This window comes from Sinocyclocheilus rhinocerous, unplaced genomic scaffold (genome assembly GCF_001515625.1).
Source record: "Sinocyclocheilus rhinocerous isolate Xijiao unplaced genomic scaffold, SAMN03320098_v1.1 scaffold115, whole genome shotgun sequence".
In the NCBI taxonomy this organism is placed as follows: Eukaryota; Metazoa; Chordata; class Actinopteri; order Cypriniformes; family Cyprinidae; genus Sinocyclocheilus; species Sinocyclocheilus rhinocerous.
Window position 1 is genome coordinate 2,305,607 of NW_015650001.1, and position 18,714 is coordinate 2,324,320.

The 18,714-nt window shown below is 36.7% G+C and overlaps 3 protein-coding genes across 4 annotated transcripts in view; 1 reads left to right on the forward strand and 2 right to left on the reverse strand.

Moving 5' to 3' along the window:
* The window catches only part of LOC107711243 (uncharacterized), a 12,804-nt gene extending 6,608 nt beyond the window's left edge, over positions 1 to 6,196 (reverse strand). The window contains exons 1-4 of the mRNA XM_016516192.1: positions 5,678 to 6,196; positions 5,374 to 5,504; positions 5,175 to 5,286; positions 4,463 to 4,657 (exon numbers count right to left, since the gene is read on the reverse strand). Coding sequence (XP_016371678.1) covers positions 4,463 to 4,657; positions 5,175 to 5,286; positions 5,374 to 5,504; positions 5,678 to 5,939 — 700 coding nt within the window. The 5' untranslated portion in view covers positions 5,940 to 6,196. The remainder of the gene's footprint in view (positions 1 to 4,462; positions 4,658 to 5,174; positions 5,287 to 5,373; positions 5,505 to 5,677) is intronic.
* A 1,892-nt stretch (positions 6,197 to 8,088) lies between these two features.
* On the reverse strand, positions 8,089 to 12,260 carry LOC107711162 (zinc finger protein 37-like). The gene is made up of 5 exons (XM_016516099.1): positions 12,254 to 12,260; positions 11,488 to 11,751; positions 10,431 to 10,561; positions 10,227 to 10,344; positions 8,089 to 8,925 (listed from the first exon to the last, which is right to left on the reverse strand). Exons 1-5 carry the CDS (start codon positions 12,258 to 12,260, stop codon positions 8,372 to 8,374), a joined length of 1,074 nt encoding a protein of 357 aa, XP_016371585.1. The 3' UTR covers positions 8,089 to 8,371.
* Positions 12,261 to 15,965: 3,705 nt separating this feature from the next.
* Positions 15,966 to 18,254, forward strand: LOC107711179 (6-phosphogluconolactonase-like). Of its 2 annotated transcripts, none has more exons than XM_016516113.1 (6): positions 15,966 to 16,070; positions 16,452 to 16,721; positions 17,209 to 17,316; positions 17,392 to 17,493; positions 17,685 to 17,825; positions 17,963 to 18,254. In XM_016516113.1, the coding sequence occupies exons 1-6, from the start codon at positions 16,008 to 16,010 to the stop codon at positions 18,107 to 18,109; spliced, it is 831 nt and encodes a 276-aa protein (XP_016371599.1). In that variant the 5' UTR covers positions 15,966 to 16,007; the 3' UTR covers positions 18,110 to 18,254. The 2 variants fall into 2 exon arrangements, with proteins under 2 accessions (XP_016371599.1, XP_016371600.1); XM_016516114.1 differs by lacking the exon at positions 15,966 to 16,070 and adding an exon at positions 16,092 to 16,180 and having other exon boundaries at positions 17,963 to 18,253.
* Positions 18,255 to 18,714: the final 460 nt, after the last annotated feature.

The window sequence follows — 18,714 nt, forward strand, 5'->3', positions numbered from 1 at the left end:
GCACTGCAACACCCGCTGACTGCAATGATAGAGCTTGGAATAGCCAGGACATTTTTTAATATAACTCCGACTGGATTCGTCTGAAAGAAGAAAGTCATATACACCTAGGATGCCTCGGGGGTGAGTAAAACACAGCCTAATTTTAATTTTTGGGTGAACTAACCCTTTAAAAAGCAATTTATTATTTCAGCAATAAATGCGGAAATAGCACAATTAGAAAACTGGAGACAAAATTTGCATATACATTTTTTTACTTTTTACTGCTCCAACTCAAAACTTAATTTAAAACATTAGGAAAAGATTCATCAAAATGTTATCAAATTTGGGAGCATAATAGATTTATTGTCAGATCTGCTGATATGTATAACAAAAAACTGATACAAGAGGCTGTGTTTACACTGTTAACTGTGAATTTACAAATTTAAAAAACAAGATTTAATATTTGATACTTTCATATGATGAAAGTAGTAATAATATTCTCAAACAAATTCAATGATGAACACTACTTTGTACGTCCACTCCAGTGAACATGACCCATTTTAGTTTTAGTCCAAAATTCTACACATTTAGGCCTTGTTTACACCTGATATTAAGATGCATCTTTGTTTATACGATCACAAGTGGACAACTAATACAGGTGTAAGTGGGGTCTGAAACATTAAGCATGTCCACTTTCCACCACTTCTAGAGGTAGTTGAAAATACATTTGACCGAACTGCTTTCATAGCATAAACGTTAATGTGTTCGAATACGTTTGAAAAGCCACTAAAGACAGGTCTCCTTTTACATTCATAAGCAAAATGCGTGAGCTTATTACACAATATTGGATCAAAAGATCAGAAATAGCCCACACATGCACCCGCCCACAGACCCTCCCCTGAAATCAAGAAAGTGGACGAAAAGAGACAGATTAAAACATCCTGCTTGTGATCTGATCGACCAAAACATCTTAATACCAGGTGTAAACAGGGCCTTAGATACCTCATTTGCAATTCATTGGACATTTTTTAGAGTCAAATGGTTGGAAAAGGGGTGTTTTGAAAACTGGGAATTAATTGCTATTGGGGGACCCACAATATTCCCCCACAAGGACCCCCTGCAACTTTTTGTTGCAGATACCTTAAAAAAAAACAAAAAAAAGGTACTGTACAACGACCCCAGAAAACCTAGCAACATCACTAGGCAGAAATGAAAATAATAGTGAATTACTGAGCTATTACAGTAGCCTACCATGTTTGAGGTATAGTGCAAAGGCTTTAAAAAAAGCGGGAAAGTGAGTCTTCTTTTACGGAGAAGTTCATTAAGCCGATCCCTTATCATCTTCCAGTCATGGGGTGTAGAGTTGGGAAATTTCCGGCTAACTATTTCTGCTATTGCTTTCCGCAGGTTGTTAGGTAACTGCATTTTTTCCTCGGGAGCCATCAAAGTTAACAGCACCTGACCATTCCCTGTAAACTTTCTGTGGTACTAGACTTTTAAACAGAAGCACAGCAAAGCGTTCTGGCTTCGGTCTCCCGTCTTTTCCAGCTGATTCTAGGTAGAGTTTTTTCTCTTTCTTCAAGGAAACTGGATTTAAACACATGTCAGGTAGAATCACACCCTGATGACTAGAACGGTGAACATGATGCTGGGAACTTGACGTTTTTGGAGATTCTGGCAGTTTCAAATCAAACGGAGACATCACTGAAGAACACTGGGATGATGTACTGGATGGAGCTGACTTTAAAAACATAGATGTTTGATCAGATGTTGAAATCACAGTTTGTGGGCTGTGAGTTTGGTCTGTCTATGATGCTGAACCCGCTGAAAGAGTGTGATCAGGATCAGAATAAATTTTCTTGAATGACTGCTGGTACAAAGTACAGGCCATAGAAGATGAAGAGGCTGCAGACACGTCACCTGAAACAACATACAGCTTATGTTGTTCTAAATACAAACAACCAAATTAATGGTCATAAAATGCCTTCCAAATTTACCTAAAAAGGGTATTAAGATTGTTAAAATAACTTTTGATTCAGTAGCTACATTAACATTAACACAAGGCTATATCTACATTAATCCGGATACATTTGAAAATGGCGTTCTCATTTTAAAATGCTCTCTGTCCACACTAGCATTTTCCAAAAGTTTCTCATCCACACTGAAACGCCAGAAAACATTTAATTCGCTTTACTGCGCATTTGCTTTAAAGGCGCAAAAAAGCTCACCGAGACGATACAGACGGAATAGACATGATACGTTTTCATGCAGCTCTTCTGGCAGGATAATTTTATTTAGGAAAATATCTCACCATTCACTGATGTGTTCAGGTCGCACTTCCTCACGATTGTATGTCCGATACAAAATGCAAACAGCAATCGCGAATAAATTTTCTGTCATCTTTGCAGGACTGTGATATGAAGAGTGTACAAACATATCTGTTGCAATAGTGTGAATGTGAATAGCACATAACAGGGACAATATTGGTATAATAAACATGGATATCTATTGGTACAACATGTGTCACATGACTAAACATGCGCCATCGTTTTCAAAAGCCTCCGTTTTCACAGTCCACACTACAACGCGAACACAGCATTTTTTTCAATGTATCCACTTTAGAGAATGTTTTCAAAAAGCTCAGTTTTCCTTGACAAAACCGCTGTCTCAGTGTGGACAGAAGGCCAAAACGGAGAGAAAAAAAATGTGTTTCAAATGAAAATACATTAGCGTAGACAAGGCCCAAATAATCCGTTAGCAATCGTATTGATGTCTCAATCGGACTGAAAAGACTTGCAAGACATTTAAACACCTTAATGGATCAGATTAAGCTCAATCCAAATGAAATTTCAATCGGATTTGAAGGGGTGGTGTAGACCTTTTCTGATCCAATCGAGAGGACATGTAAACACTTGATCAGATTGAAAACCGAAACTTAAAAGTACTGTGCATGTGCAATGACACAGAAATGGCGTAATGACGCATGGAACAAGCGGTTGTATTTGTAGAATGAAGTGTCATAAATAACTGTCATGTTATTCTAAAATTCTCCTTCCACTCAACGTCTATGAAGTGTAACAGAAAAAACCTCACTTTATACTTCATCCACAGATGGCTTGTTTTGGCCATGGGTATTAGCGAAGCGATTTTACTGTTTGATGAATAAAAACAGCACGGCACAAAGCTTCACATGCTCGTCGTCTCCTAATTAGGACCCGCAATAGATAAATATTAAGCCTACTCATTAAAAACAAAAAGAAGCAATAGCAGGAGAATAGTATGTATGAACAGCGGAAAGCTGTATATTTGAGCAAAAGATCAAATCTGATATTGATGCTTGTTCAATTCAATTCAAGTTTATTTGTATAGCGCTTTTCACGATACAAATCGTTGCAAAGCAGCTTTACAGAAGATGAAGTTTCTACAATATATTTAGTAGTAGCTTGTCAGTGGTGACTATGTCAAATTGATGTACATATGGCAGAAATGTACGGTAAAATTCAGTTAATGACGTAATCAAACAGACGATGAATATTGCACATCAACCCGATCACTTTACTTAGCGTTCCTGTAAAAACTACATTCGGAATCCTCAATCAGAATGATATTATATTCCGATTAAAACAAAAGGTGTCCATGTAAACGTAGCTAGTGTCACTTAACATAAATACAAAAATTACATCATAGTTTAATAAGTATAATTATTATAATCATCATCATCATATAATACTACCATCTCTTCATAGTTAATGTAGCCACAAATGTGAAATTTCAAACAGAATTACAGCACCTGTATTAAGCAAACAACAGATACGTTTTGCATTTCAAATCAGCAAAGTTTTAAAGCCTAGTTTTAGTGCATTGGTTGATTAGGTGGACCTCCTTTGTTGCTACCAAGAACACATCTTGATAGATTAGCATATACAATATTGTGACTTTGGACCCAGTTGACTCCTTTATTTAGCACTTATGATTGATCACCCATGGTGCATCTTAATGCCAGGTGTAAATGGGGTGAGATTTGGCCATTTGAACATTCAAACAGCACAAAACGGTGCTCTGACGACATTGCACACCCCCATTATCACCTCAGAGACAATGACACACCGTCCCCCAATTCTGTGACAAAGACATTAGATATGCATGCACAAGAGATACCTGTAAATCCACTCTAAACCCATTAGCTGAATTTGAAGGAAGGTTGGCTGACCAAATGCGCCTGTCAGAGTTGGTTTTAAAAACAAAAAGTCTGTCCGACCACTACTGTTGTGTGAAGGCACCTGGAGAAAATTTTTTTTCAAAGGCCACACCTGTAGGTCAAAGTCTCTCAATTCAGTGTCCACATGGGCCAGTTGTGCAAAAGGGGTAATAAATGTGAACACCCCAATTCTTTAAAGTGGGCATCAAAGTGAAGTGCAAGACAAGGCAACACCATACAGTGTGCAACAGGCACTTGTTTTGTGGCCACAAGTTTGTTTCTTACCTCTTCGTTTGAATGTTTTCACAAGTTTTCGGCACTGTATTGGCTCCAGAAAGTCCTGAAGATCGGACACCTCTACTAGGGAAAGGTCCTCTGTCTTCTCCACACCCACCACTAATGAAAGATGATTGACCACATTCTGAAGTTTGTTTAAGTCCAACTCTGGGATAATTTTTTTGATTTCCTCTTGGACTGCGCCTGTAGGGGGTTGGAAAGATCACACAATGAGGGTAAGTTTCAACAATAAGGACTAAGCTTAAACCAAATGTAATTTAAAATAAACTTGTTTACAAATAATTACGGTTACATTTAAACGATCATTTTGGATTTAATTTTTTCAGTTGCATCTGTTATTTACAATTGTCTTATACACATGACCTGCCACTTGCATGTTTATTACATTTTTGATGGTTTATTACATATTGATATGATTTTTAGCTACTGTAAAGAACGTTGCACTCTTGTTTAACATATTTAAATCCATTCTGCACATTTCCAAAAAAAAAAAACAGTGTTATCTTTCCACAACTTTTGCAGTCTACAACAGTAGGGTTTCATAATGGTACAGTAATTTACTAATCATTTGCTATTCGTTAGCCGTTTACATGGTAATCAATCACGTAAAATGCACACAATGCATACAGTGTATGTGTATTTTATCATACTTCTGATGAGGTGATGACCGATTAATAAATGAAGTTCTCTCTCTGCATACCTTTCAAACTTTGATTATCTTGGTCTTCCTCATTTATTCCTGAAGAGCAGTCTTCAAATGCCTCCTCCTTGATCATGATCATGTCCGGTTCTTCTTCCAGCAAGTTTACTGGCTAAAGGATTGAAAATAAAACAGAACTTGTCATTCTGACATTGTTTTTGAACTCCATATACATAAAGCAGCAGTATGTGAGACCAACCTCTCCTATGATGACTGAAGAGTCCAGATGTGTGTCCTCCTGCTCACCAACATGTGACTCCTCGTGTCTCCAGAGGTTCATGCACCATTCCTTACCAAATACATTGTCAATTGCAGGACGATGTCCAGTGTCTGTTGAACATGTGGGCATTAGGTGGGTATAGAGTCAGAGGCACAACGTGGCTGCTAGAATCTCCAGCTTTAAAGTATCAGTCCTTTAGCGCCCCTTTTTGCATTTAACATCAGTATATCTACACATGTCAATTTGTGCATGTGAAAAGACTTGAATATTAACGTTACGTTACCTGTAAGTCCCGGATGGTTGAATGGAGCTTGTGACCCGTTCACCTTTCCAGCGCTTTTCCGTGCAGACTGAAGTTCATTCTCCAGAAAATGACATTTCTTTTTCAGAGATTCATTTTCGCTTGTAAATCGTGTAATCTCTAATCGCAGAAAAGACGCATTCTCCTCCAAAAGTTTGCTTATTTCCACAACAGCCGTTTTCGCTAACGTTTCCATTATGGATGTTAACTGTGTCTGAAATTCGGCGGTATTCATGATGTCCATCTTTTACGGGACACTTTAAAGATATAAACACTCGCCCTTTGACCAGGCAACTCTATTAATGTCTTAATATAGATGTTTATTTCTACCTCAAACAATGGCGTTGCGTTGCCTTTGGTGTTTATGTAGATGTAAACAAAGCATACCGTTTGGCAGAAAAGAATCATGGGATAAATTACCGTAAACCACCGTGTAGATGTTTCTATTCGATAGTTCACCCAGAATGCCGTTGTCTCGGTTTACTTGAGCAATGTTTGACTGCTCCAAAACAAAAACCCTTTTAACCCGGCATGAAATGGATGAGATTGTGACGCATTTCCGTGCAAAATGGCTTGTCAAATGCAGAAGGTGGGATCAGTGTTGAAGTTGCTAAAGGAAGGTTGATTTGTTGCTAAAAGTTGCTAAATGATGTTGCCATGTCATTGAAGTCATTGTGTCACTGCATCAAATTTTAGCAAAAACTGCATTTTATATATGTTACTTTAGATGCGTTTATAAAATAATATAAATGCATAATATAATATTAAAATATAAATAACTAATTATAAATACAACATTGAATTTAACACGTGCACATTTTTGAACGATTACAGTTTAAGTTTATTTTTATTTGCTAGTAAACTAGTAAAACTACTCATTCTGAACAATTAAACAGTGTATTAGTAGTTAGTATGCTACACTCTAAGAAAAGTCTGTAAAAATAGGGCAAAATCTACTAATATGAAGGAATTTTCCGTAATTATTATTCACAGGTTTTTTAACTACATTTTAAATTATGCATTGTATTTTGTGTTTTCAGGTTACAGGGTTACAATGGATAATGGATAATGTCCTGGAAAATTACTAGTACCTTTTTCATTTTTCTTATCGCGCACTAACTGATCAACAATCTCAAGTACAAGCTACTAACAAGGTGTATCACAAATGAACAATTATTCAATTATTGTTATTATTAAATTAAACAACTGCAAATAGAAGCTAACTTAATTCACGTGGTGTGTACTGCTAGGCACCTTTGGTTTACTCTTTTTGTGTAATTTAGATGGAAAATGTGTGCCTTTTTTATCGTTTGAGTCACTTATCAAAAGTTGCCAAATACATTTTTTTAAATAGCTACATTTGTTGCTAGGTGCTTTTGGAAGAAAAAGTTGCTAGGGTAGTCTGAAAAGTTGCTAAATTTAGCAACAAAATTGCTAAATTGGCAACACTGGGTGGGATTGGTTGTTCACTGGATTGAAAACTGGGCGTTTATCGGCCTTGCATACGTCAGGAGAGATTTTAATTTCATTTTAAAGATTACGATGTCAAAAGTGTTATTAATTATATATGTCCACCTTACTGATGGGCCTCTATCACACAACCAATGATTGGAGCCATTGCTGTCTATTCTACTTTATGCTGACCAACTGCAAAGCTCATACTGTAAGCAGACTGTGTGATAAAGAATTGGGTAACATTTTATCTTACGGTGTCCTTGTTACACATATCATATGTACTTACTATGATAATAACAATAAATTATGCATAATTACATGCAAGTAAACCTAAACCAATCCCTAATCATATATAAGTACATGTAGTTAATTAATATAAATGTATAATTACACTGTAACAAGGACACCTTTGTAACCAAGAATTGTAATAAATTGGACAAGAATTGAAGTGCGCTGTTTGGTTATCCTGTCTCAAACATGCTTTACAAGAGCACAGTTGATAAAATCAGTTGAAAATCTAATATGTAAAGTTTAAACCACATGGTCCAACTGGATGAAAATATGGTGAGGTCTTTAAAATGAAAGAGAATAGAATAAAATTAAAAGTTTTAATGTGAATTTTATTGTGAAAGGCAATTGCTTCAAATAAAGGATATTTCTAGATAAATATGATTAATATAAATATGCTTAAACATTTGATGATCTGTTTGAGTCAAAAAGGTACTACTTACTTGTAAAAATTCACACATTGATACAAAAAAAACGAATATTTTATTCAGAAAACTGTTAAGTAGATAAAAAACAATGGTGCAATGTAAAAATATTTCAGGGAGGGCAAAGGGTAAAAGTAAAAATATCAAGTTACCAAGGTTAGGTAACAAAAAGTTACAGCATGAACAAATCCATAGTTCCTTTTCTTTTCCCAAAGTATCAGAAAACTACACACAAGAACACATTTCACAGTGTTCACACAGTGTTTAAACCATAACATATTGCCTGTAATCAATGGAAATTACTATAAGAGGGGACTGTTTAGTGTAAGTGCGCACATTTATTTATAGAGTCATTATATTGAACATGTAAACAAACAACCAGCATTTTTGTCTACTCTGACTTTTTTCCCCCCTAACAACAGATAAGAAGGATATTCTATAATGACCTAGACAGAAGTTTTATACTAAAAACGAAGGAGACAATATGCAGTAGCAATTTATTTCTGTTTTAACATCGGTGTGTTCTAAGCGCAATTTTGAAGGCGTAGCTTTTACCACAGTGTGAGCAGCTATATGGCTTTTCTCCGGTGTGGCTTCGGAGGTGTACATTAAGAGAAGATTTTTGAGAAAAGCTCTTTCCACACTCCATGCACGAGTATGGCCTCTCACCAGAATGAGTGCGCTCGTGAGTTGTGAGATATGTTTTCTGAGCAAACCGTTTACCACAAACTGTACAGACGTAAGGTTTTTCTCCGGAGTGTTTTCGCATGTGTCTTGTCATATGGCTTAAATACTCAAAGGTTTTCCCACAGAACACACACTTGAATTTCTTCTTTGGTGTAACTGTCCCATTGAAATTCAGGTTATTAGGAATAAATCCCACATCAGGGCTCAGATCTGACCCTGCTGTGATGTGTCCATGTGTAGCTCCATCAAGAGCTTGTTCTTCAGCTGGTGTCTGGTGCACGTTCGATTGGACTTGGTCATCTGAAGGTACCGTGTATGTGTTACACTCTTCAGAGCTTTGGGCGACACATCTCTCATCACTGGTCATTGCAGATCCTGTAATTTAATAAATGAAACATGAACATCTGAATATAATAAAAAAGTTAAAGGGATAGTACACCCAAAAATGAAAATTTGCTGTTAATTTACTCACCCTCTGGCCATCCAAGAAGTAGGGGACATTTTTTCTTCAGTAGAACAGTAAAAAAGTTTTTTAAGCTGAAACAATGGTCCTTGGTGATTCATAAAATGCATATCAATGGCTACAGTCACTTTAAGAGTCAAAAAAGGCATATGAGGAAATGCAAAATGAATACCTGTGGCTCCTGGCAATATATTAAGGTCTTATATGAAGCAAAACGATTAATCTGTGTAAGAAAATGTACATTATTTGCAACATTATAGCCTCAGGCTATACAGGGAAGTCGGATTCTTTTCCGCAAACTGGTTCTTTTGAACAGTTTGTTTTAATGAACTGGTTCAAATAACTGATTCACCAGCTCGTTTATGTTTATGTATGTTATTAAATTGACCAATAATGATGTAAAACATGGATGTTTTACATGTCTAAAAAAAGCATATAAAGTGAATGACCTAGTCTTAACTCACCTTTTTATATAAACAATAAGAAACCATTAAAACTTACATCTTAACCCCTTCATTCAAGTGCTCAGTTCATGTTTGCGCTTACCACTGGCTCATTGGTCTTCAGTTTGAGACCGGTAGTAATTAATTTGCACTTTATGAATCACCAAGGACCACGGTTTCAGCTAAAAATATTTACTGTTCTACTGAAGAAAAAGCTCATCTACATCTTGGATGGCCTGAGGGTAGAGTAAATTAACAGCAAATTTTTATTTTTGGGTGAACTATCCCTTTAATACTAGCTGTTAAAGGTGCTGTATGTAAGTTTTTGACTCTACTAAAGCATAAAAATACCATGTTTGCAGATATTTAAGAAACATGCTAAGTTAACATACTTGTTTATCTGAAAAACAATGCTACAGTCAGTTATTCTCCTTTGAAAATGTGCGTTCCGGGCCGGAATGTCGGTCTCTGTTTTGGTTTGTGAAACCCGACCACTGACAGTTTACCCAATTGTATTTCGGCACCCCGGGTTGCCAGTTGGCGGAAAACACAGCGTATTTAATTTCATTCATCGTCAAGTGCGCTCGTTCCTGTTGGTGTCGTCAATCTGGCAACTGTCAATCTGGCAACCTGCTGTGCGTCAAGTCTGAGGAGGAGGGGCGGGGTGAAAAAAACCCTCTCCAATATTTTGAATTTGGACTGCAATACCTAGTTCAACCACTCGGTGTCAATCCTACATACAGCACCTTTAAAGTTCTCTCTCCACAAACCTCTCAAACTGCTACTTTCGTCTTCTTCAGGTTTATTTTTCCCAGTGCAATTGTCATCCTTCAGCGTCTCCTCATTAATCATAATCACATCTGGTTCTTCATCCAGCAAATTTATTGGCTAAAATTATTGGCAATACAGAAGGAGTTAGTAAGCTGAATTCTGACATTGTATTTAAAAAAACGTAAGCAATATGTGAGACTAACCTCTTCTGTGTTGACTGAAGAGTCTAGGTGTGTGTCGTCCTTCTGACCAACATGTGACTCCTCGTGTCTCCAGAGGTTCATGCACCATTCCTTACCGAAGACATTGTCAATTGTGGGCTGGCGTTCGGTGTCTGTTGAACATGTGGGCATTAGTAAAGCTACACCACTCCTACAAAAACATATTCTCAACAAACAAAGCTTTTCGTGTCTGCAATTTTGATATACAATTCCATTTGAAAGGGTTTCAGCTGAGCTTTTTTCTACCTCAGGCCAAAAGAAACTGACTAGTCTTGAAATATACAATACAACTCAAAATGGTACATTATTTCAACCCCGTCACAATAATTGTGTAATAAATGTACTGCAATAGTAGTATCATTCCATTTGGCATGGCTTGCAATAAAATCATTCAATTTTCACATCATATTGTAAAACATTAGTGTCCTGCCCTAAAATGGGATTCTGCTTCATGGGATTTCATTAGAATAACTGCATCAAGCCAAAGAACTTGACACTTTCATAGTTGCAAATGGTCATCAACTGCAGGATGGTGGACCATCTGAGAACCATCTCAGACCACTGGATGTCTGAAGTTCATAAACACACATCAACGGACACAAGAGGAGCAAATACATCTATACAGTACTATACTAGATTACATATCTAGAATGTAAATGTTGACGAATATGGACACCGAAATTGGCGGCTATTATTATGAAAGTTATCTTCGAAAGTTTGTGCATTACAATTGATCAAATAATGTTCACTAATGTAATCTGTGAATTATATCTGTAGTAACTCACGGAACAGACAGTTTCCTAAAAATGACCTCACTTACAGCAAAGACTACAGTATCGGTTAGCACATCAGCAACAGTCCCTCAAGTTCAAGGGCACCAAGTTACATTATCGTTTGTGGGGTATGAACACACAGCCTTCAGTTGACCAGCTCAGGTCTTTAATTAGCCTGCACATCCTCATGTGACCATCTATCGCTGCATTTAATTTAGGCAAATTCACAGTAACTACACGCGTTTTATAAAAAAAATAAAAATCACCTGTAAGTCCCGGATGGTTGAATGGAGCTTGTGACCCGTTCATCTTTCCAGCGCTTTTCCGTGCAGACTGAAGTTTATTCTCTAGAAAATGACATTTCTTTTTCAGAGATTCATTTTCGCTTGTACAGCGTGAAATCTGTAATCGCAGCAACAAAGAATTCTCCTCGAAAAGTTTGCTTATTTCAGCAACAGCGGTTCTCGCCATAATTTCCATTATGGATGTTAGCTGCGTCTGAAAATCAGCAGTATTCATGATGTCCGTCGCTTACGGGAAGCTTTACAATGTCTGGAGCAAATGTAGGCTTCACTGTACTCTTAATATAGCTGTTTTTTTTGCCAGTCACTGTCCCTATATTCAGTACAATCTTTCTGTAGAAACCATAAATAGCGTTTGGCTGAAAGGAATCATGGGATGAATTACCGTAAAACACTGTATAGAAAATACGCTAAAAAAATGCAACTATTCAGAATAACATCTGGGAAATTAAATTTAAAATATATATATATATATATATATATTAGATTTCTACAAGCACAAAAAGAACAAGAGCATATTTTATTAATATTATCAAATTTGCCTTTTGGAATGATGGAAGAATATCAAAGGTTTTTCTCCCCAATAAAAAAAAAAATATTTAAACGCATGAAAATATTCTTAATGTGTTTAATGCAATAAATAAATACATTTAACAGAACAAGTTTAACAGTTTTCAGACTTGATTTTAATGCTGATCTGATGCCACATGAATCAAAGTGTTTATCAAACTGTACATTGATCTCCGTGATCATAAAAGTGCAAATCAATGCGGTTTGAAACTAATATCAGCACATTTACTCAAGCTTATTGTCATTAACTAATGTTGTTGCAAGTCTGACACGACAAGTGTTTGTTAAGATTAAATTTGGTCGTGAACCCTTTCCCACATTTTGTACAAGTGTAGGGTTTTTCTCCTGTGTGACTTCGCAGATGCTTGTCTAGAGTGCATTTCTGAATAAAGCCTTTTCCACAGAGCGAACATCGATATGGCTTCTCTCCGGTATGGGTGCGCTGATGGGTGTACAGGTGTCCTTTCTGAAAGTACCTCTTTCCACAGAGCGTGCACCTGTATGGCTTCTCACCTGTGTGACTCCGCTGATGTATCGTAAGTTGACTAAAGCACCTGAACCTCTTCGAACAATAGGAGCAAACAAAATGCTTGTCTCCTGAAATAGTGTTGGCACTGGATGTTCTTGTGGAGTTTGATGCACTCAAACTCTGTGCGTGACTGAAAGACACGTTTGGTTCACCATTTGGCACAGTCTGGTTCACTGTGATTGTTCCGGGTGAGGAGTTTCTGTTCACTTCTGGTCTTTCTGCTTTAGATGGGACCCTCGCGGCTGCGTTTTCTCTACTTCCTCTGCCAACACAAGGAACAGTTTTGAGAACATCCTTGATGGGTGACAGGCTCTCAGCTTCACCACACTGGGTTCCTGTGGTTAAGTGAGAGTAATGTAAGTGGAAGTTATAAATTATTTAGAAACACTGGCAATTAAAATTATCCACCATTATTCAACAGTTAGTTACCTGCTTCACAGTTGTCTTGACCAATCCAAACATCTACTTCCTGTTTTTTTTTTTACCCTACTATTTACCCTACTAATTGGCTGGTTTACCTCACACTTCTGCTGTGGACTGTCCTTTGACATTGTGACATCACATTATATCTTACATTTGTATGAAATAGAAACATTACGTTTTCTACAGCTCTCATTCATTCATTCAATATGGATATTTACATAAAGAAGAGAACTTACTTGGTCTTGCTGAATTACTGTTGGGACGTCTTTTCTTGGGCCTTTACACCTGTTCAAATGACAGTGCATCTCTTCTTGGCCACATTCACTAATAAAATATAAATAAAAGGGTTATGCACTAGTGGTCAAAAGTTTGGAATAATTCATGTTTTAACATTTTTAAGTCTCTTATGCTCAAGGCTGCATTTATTTGAGCAAAAAAAAAAACTGTAATATTGTGAAAAATTCTTAATTTAAAGTAACTGTTTTCTATTTTAATATATTTTAAAATGCAATTTATTCCTGTGATGCAAAGTTGTATTTTCAGCATCATTACTCCAGTCTTCAGTGTCACATGATCCTTCAGAAATCATTCTGATATGCCGATTTGCTGTTCAAGAAACATTTCTTATTATTAAAGTTCAAAAGAACAGCATTTATTTATTCTTTTTACACCATAAATATCTTCTCTATCACTTTTGAACAATTTAATGCATCCTTACTGAATTAAAGTATACATTTCTTTTAAAAAAAAAAACTTTCTTAACCCAAACCTTTGAATGGAAATGTATCGCAGTTTCCCAAAAAATATGAAGCAGCACAACAGTTTTCAACATTGATAATAATAAGAAATGTTTCTTGAGCATTAAATCAGCATATTAGAATGATTTCTGAAGGATCATGTGACACTGAAGACTGGAGTAATGATGCTGAAAATTCAGCTTTGACATTACAGGAATAAATTACATTTTAAAATATATTCAAACAGAAAACAGTCATTCTAAATTGTAGCTAACATTTCACAATTTTTAACTGCTTTTACTGTATTTTTGATTAAATAAATGCAGCCTTGGTGAGCATAAGAGACTTTTTTTAAAAACATTAAACAATCTTAACTATTCCAAACGGTAGAGAATAAATTAAATAAGTATGGCTCATGGCATTGACTGTGGACTTTATTCAGCATGGTTGCATATTATATATGTTATATGACTGCATAGCAGAGGCTGCATATATATATATATATATATATATATATACAGTGGACGTAGTACATTTTGGCATTACACATATACATATATATATATATATATATTACGTTAAGTAACCATTTGGTAGCATATATTTGTCTAATAAAGTATATGCAATTCCATGCTAAATAAATACCCAAAAGTGGAACTACCTCTTGACACATGTGAAAGTCTCTGTCGGTGTTTGTCGAGTGTTTGTCCACGGCTGGACCTCCATCAGCCTCAGTCTCTTCCTCAGAGCGCTGATTTCACTGCGGCTGCGGCTGACCTCCGACAACAGCACTTCACACTCCACATCCACGAGCTTGCCTATCTCTAACACAGCTGTCTGCACAAGTGTTTCCATGATGCACGCTAACTGAGTCTGAAAAGAGGAGAGAGTGGACAGCATCTCCCAATATTTCCACAAACTCTCGAAAGGAAGTCACAAACTTTTTTTTACAGATATATACAGATTCGACTGCTATTCATATACTTCAGCTAGTCGTATGTTTTAACGTGATAATGCCACATAAACTGTTTCCACAGTTTTCATCTTACACACCAAAGGTTCCCTCTCCTACGTTTACTTCTTCTTCTTCTTCTTTCAGGTTTAATGGCGGTTGGCAACTCATCTCAAAGGTGCATTACCGCCACCTACTAGACTGGAGTGTGGGCATTAGACTGACATCAAAGGAGAGGTGGAGAGAAAAAACAAAACCAAAAAAAAAAAACCCCCCTATTAAATTCTTTCACTTAACCCAGTGTTTTTCAAAAATAACATTAATAAATTGTGTATTCTCCCAGTTGCTTTCCCTAATAAATGCTCAAGTGTCATGTAGGGATGTAACGGTATGAAAATTTCATATCACGATTATAGTGACCAAAGTTATCACGATTATCAATATTATCACGGTTTTGTTCACTAGATGTTACTTTCTCCTTTTTTTCCGTTTTCTTGATCGTATTACATTTCAAACACTCCTATCTCTCCCGCCTTCTTCTTCAAATCCCATCTCACTTCCTGTCTCCTCACTTCCTTCCGCCATCTCCTGCCCAGTCACAGTCTAGCTGTTGCCAACCTCCCAATGCGCAATCTGTCTGGGGTTCTTGTTTTTCTCTACCGGAAAAATTCATAAACCCTGCACTACACCATCTGACAGTCTTTGCGACACCTAATGACAATAAATGTAGAAGAAAAAAAAGCTCAGGTTTCTGTGAAGAAACGGGTCTGAATCAAAGAAAACCCAACACGCTCTTGTTTTTGGGGCTGAAGCTGACCCGTAGTACCCACCCTCTCCTACGTTTAGCTCAGTGTAAATGATTTATCTAAATATGGCGCACTAGCGCCATCTATTGAAATGGAGCCGTTTGAGTGCCAGCCACAGGGAAAATAAAATGTTGTAAATATAATTTTCGATTATTTACTGCTGATATAATGTCTTTTTGCATCCATAGAGAAATTTTTTAGGCTCTTAAATTGTCACAGATAAATTGCAATTTATCTGTTCCTTACATATTGTGATAATGCTAATAAATATGGTCATAAATATGGTAAAACATTAATTATATTATATTATATTATATTATATTATATTTATTATATTATATTGGGATTTGAGACTCTACTTTGAGACTCCAAGGCCGTGAAATCAACTGAATATTTAGAAACGGAGCTTGACTCGTCAGCACTACATTACCCAGAATGCAACAGTAGGCAACGTTCGCTGCGATTGGATGTTGGTCAGATCGCGTGAGAGGCACGTAAAGGAAATCTCACTATTAAGAAAACATTCCTTGGTGAGTGAAATGTAATTTCTTCGTTTTTACAGCTTCCATAAGCCAGCGTGGAAGTATAAAAGCACGATAAAATCATAATTTTTACGTGTTATTATTATCCGAGTTTGTCGGTAGGCTCTTAGTGCACTTATTCTACTGCTCTCACATTTCGGTGCAATAACTTACTTCCTTCATTCATTCGACTTTATCAAACCTGCACTGCCCAATCAAATTAAACAGTACACGTTGTTCACAACAGCTGAATTGCAGACGGCAGTTAACTTATTGTTTCTTTTTTCTGGTCATGCTAAGTTGGACGCATGAGCTGTGCAGAGTCAGTTGACTTATGCATTGCTTCATATCTGACCTGACTGGCATAATCGTTGCCTCTCTTTATTTCAGAGAATTATGTCTGGACGAAGAGTGGTGGTTTTCCCCTCAGTGGCCGAGCTTGGATCCACTCTGGCCCAGCTGGTGTCCTCTCGAGCAGAGAAAGCTCTCAGCACAGGTGCAAGCTTCTCTCTGGGCCTTTCAGGAGGGAGTTTGGTGTCCATCCTGAGTAAGGAGCTGCCTGCTGTCCCAAACCTGGACTGCAGCAGATGGCTCATTGGGTTCTGCGATGAGAGACTCGTTCCATTCACTGATCCTGAGAGCACTTATGGCTTATATAAGGTAACTCGGTACATATTAGAAGGAGTGGCAGTCTTTTACTTATACTACAAAACCTGTAGAGCGAATCAAGTCAATTCATAGTTTTCAGTCACATGACACAGAGAGAGACCAAGAGGTAAAACATCTGTAGAACTGCAGCACAGGCCTGTCAAATATTTAGATCACCCCTCAAAAGAATGGAATCAAAGATATGGGAACAAACTGCAAGTTTTGGGCACTTGCAATCCATAACCAAACAAATAGTTTACCCAAAAATGAAACTTTACTTACCCTCAGACCATCCAAGATGTAGGTACGTTTGTTTCTTCGTGGTAACAGATTTGGATAAATTTAGTATCACATCACTTGCTCACCAATCATGGATCCTCTGCAGTGAATGGGTGCCGTCAGAATGAGAGTCCAAACAGCTGATAAAAACATGACAATAATCTGGGCTGATCATGTCATGTGAAAACTATGATTACTGATTGATTTTTATATCCAACAGAATCAGTTGTTTGGGAAAATCATCATTCCAGAAGAAAGGATTTTGGCTATAGAGCCTTCTTTACCTGTGCAAGAATGTGCTGATGACTATGCTGGTAAACTGAGCAAGGTGCGATTTCGTTTTTCTAGACAGATTACATTAAACATTTTTTTTTTTTTTTCAAATTAATATTTGTCATTGTAGGCTTTTAACACGGAGCAAATACCGGTTTTTGACATGCTGTTGCTGGGAATGGGACCAGATGGACATACCTGCTCTCTCTTTCCAGATCATCCTTTATTACAGGTTTCAGATAAATTCTTGATAAAGCAGCAATATAACATCTACTTTTAGTGTAGCATGTTTCCCACTTATTACAGAATCCTGTTGATTCTTCCATTGACCCTTTATCTGTTTTGAAATGGAATTCTGTGTAAATATTTTATTGGCTTGCTTTTTTTAAGTATCTCTGTGTTATGGGAAATGTGATTTTGTAGGAAAGCCAGAGGACAGTGGCGCCCATCTCTGATTCCCCCAAACCACCGCCTCAGCGTGTCACTATGACATTACCCACTGTTAACGCTGCTCGATGTGTAGTGTTTGTGTCAACTGGGGGCAGCAAAGCTGCTGTACTCAAGGTAAGTACTTTCTATTGTGTTTCAGACCAGACTTTTGGACCCTATTGTATATCTGTAATTGTAAATGTTAAATTTTTCTTTATTATTCTTCATCCTACTGCTTTGGTTTTGATTCTGTATTTTCTGTACTTTTGTAGCAAGTATTGGAGGGTGGAGAAGGCCCTGCACTCCCAGCAGCTCTGGTCGCACCTAGACAGGGAGAGCTCTTCTGGCTAGTGGATGAACCAGCAGCTGCCTCCCTCACGTCTCAGGTGGAGAGGCCAGGACCCGGAGCAAAGCTCTGAATTTAGGAGACAGAACTTGTAAAAACACTGTCTAGTATTTTTATGAAGTCCTTAAAAAGCACTATGTTTGCAAAGATTTTTTTAAATTATCATTATATTATAATTACTGCAATTATCATTACTACTGTAAAACTATTATGGGATCTATGAAGCTTTCAGAATCCAAATTTATATATATATATATGTATATATATATATATATAAAACAATAAAGTAGTAAAACAAACGCACACCTTTTTACTAATACTACGTTACCATAGCTTTATTATTATAACAATGACTGTGGAAACTATGGCATTTCAGTGAAATAACATGGTTACCTCTGTACATTTTGTTAGATGCAATCTGAATCTGTTATTTAAAAAAATTGATCAAAATATTGAATTATTTTTTGGGAGGTTAATATCCATTATGCAATTTTTGTATTTTGGTTGCATTTCATTTGCCATGGGATAAATAAAAAAAGTAATTGTGACATTTTATCTCACAGTTAAACTTATTTCTTGCAATAGCAATTTTATATCTAATATTTCCGACTTTTTTCTCAGAATTGTGAGGAAAAAAAGACAGAATTGTGAGAAAAAGTCGTGGCAGAAACAAATAAA

What these genes read in the sequence shown, in the direction of transcription:
- LOC107711179 (XM_016516113.1), top strand. Translation starts at nt 16,008, where the DNA reads ATGTTGGTCAGATCGCGTGAGAGGCACGTAAAGGAAATCTCACTATTA. An exon ending in TATTAAGAAAACATTCCTTG is followed by an intron (nt 16,071 to 16,451) that starts GTGAGTGAAATG and finishes TCTTTATTTCAG; the next exon opens with AGAATTATGTCTGGACGAAG. An exon ending in ATGCTGGTAAACTGAGCAAG is followed by an intron (nt 17,317 to 17,391) that starts GTGCGATTTCGT and finishes TTGTCATTGTAG; the next exon opens with GCTTTTAACACGGAGCAAAT.
- LOC107711162 (XM_016516099.1), bottom strand. An exon ending in CAACCATCCGGGACTTACAG is followed by an intron (nt 10,562 to 11,487) that starts GTGATTTTTATT and finishes CATGTTCAACAG; the next exon opens with ACACCGAACGCCAGCCCACA. An exon ending in CTTCAGTCAACACAGAAGAG is followed by an intron (nt 10,345 to 10,430) that starts GTTAGTCTCACA and finishes CAATAATTTTAG; the next exon opens with CCAATAAATTTGCTGGATGA.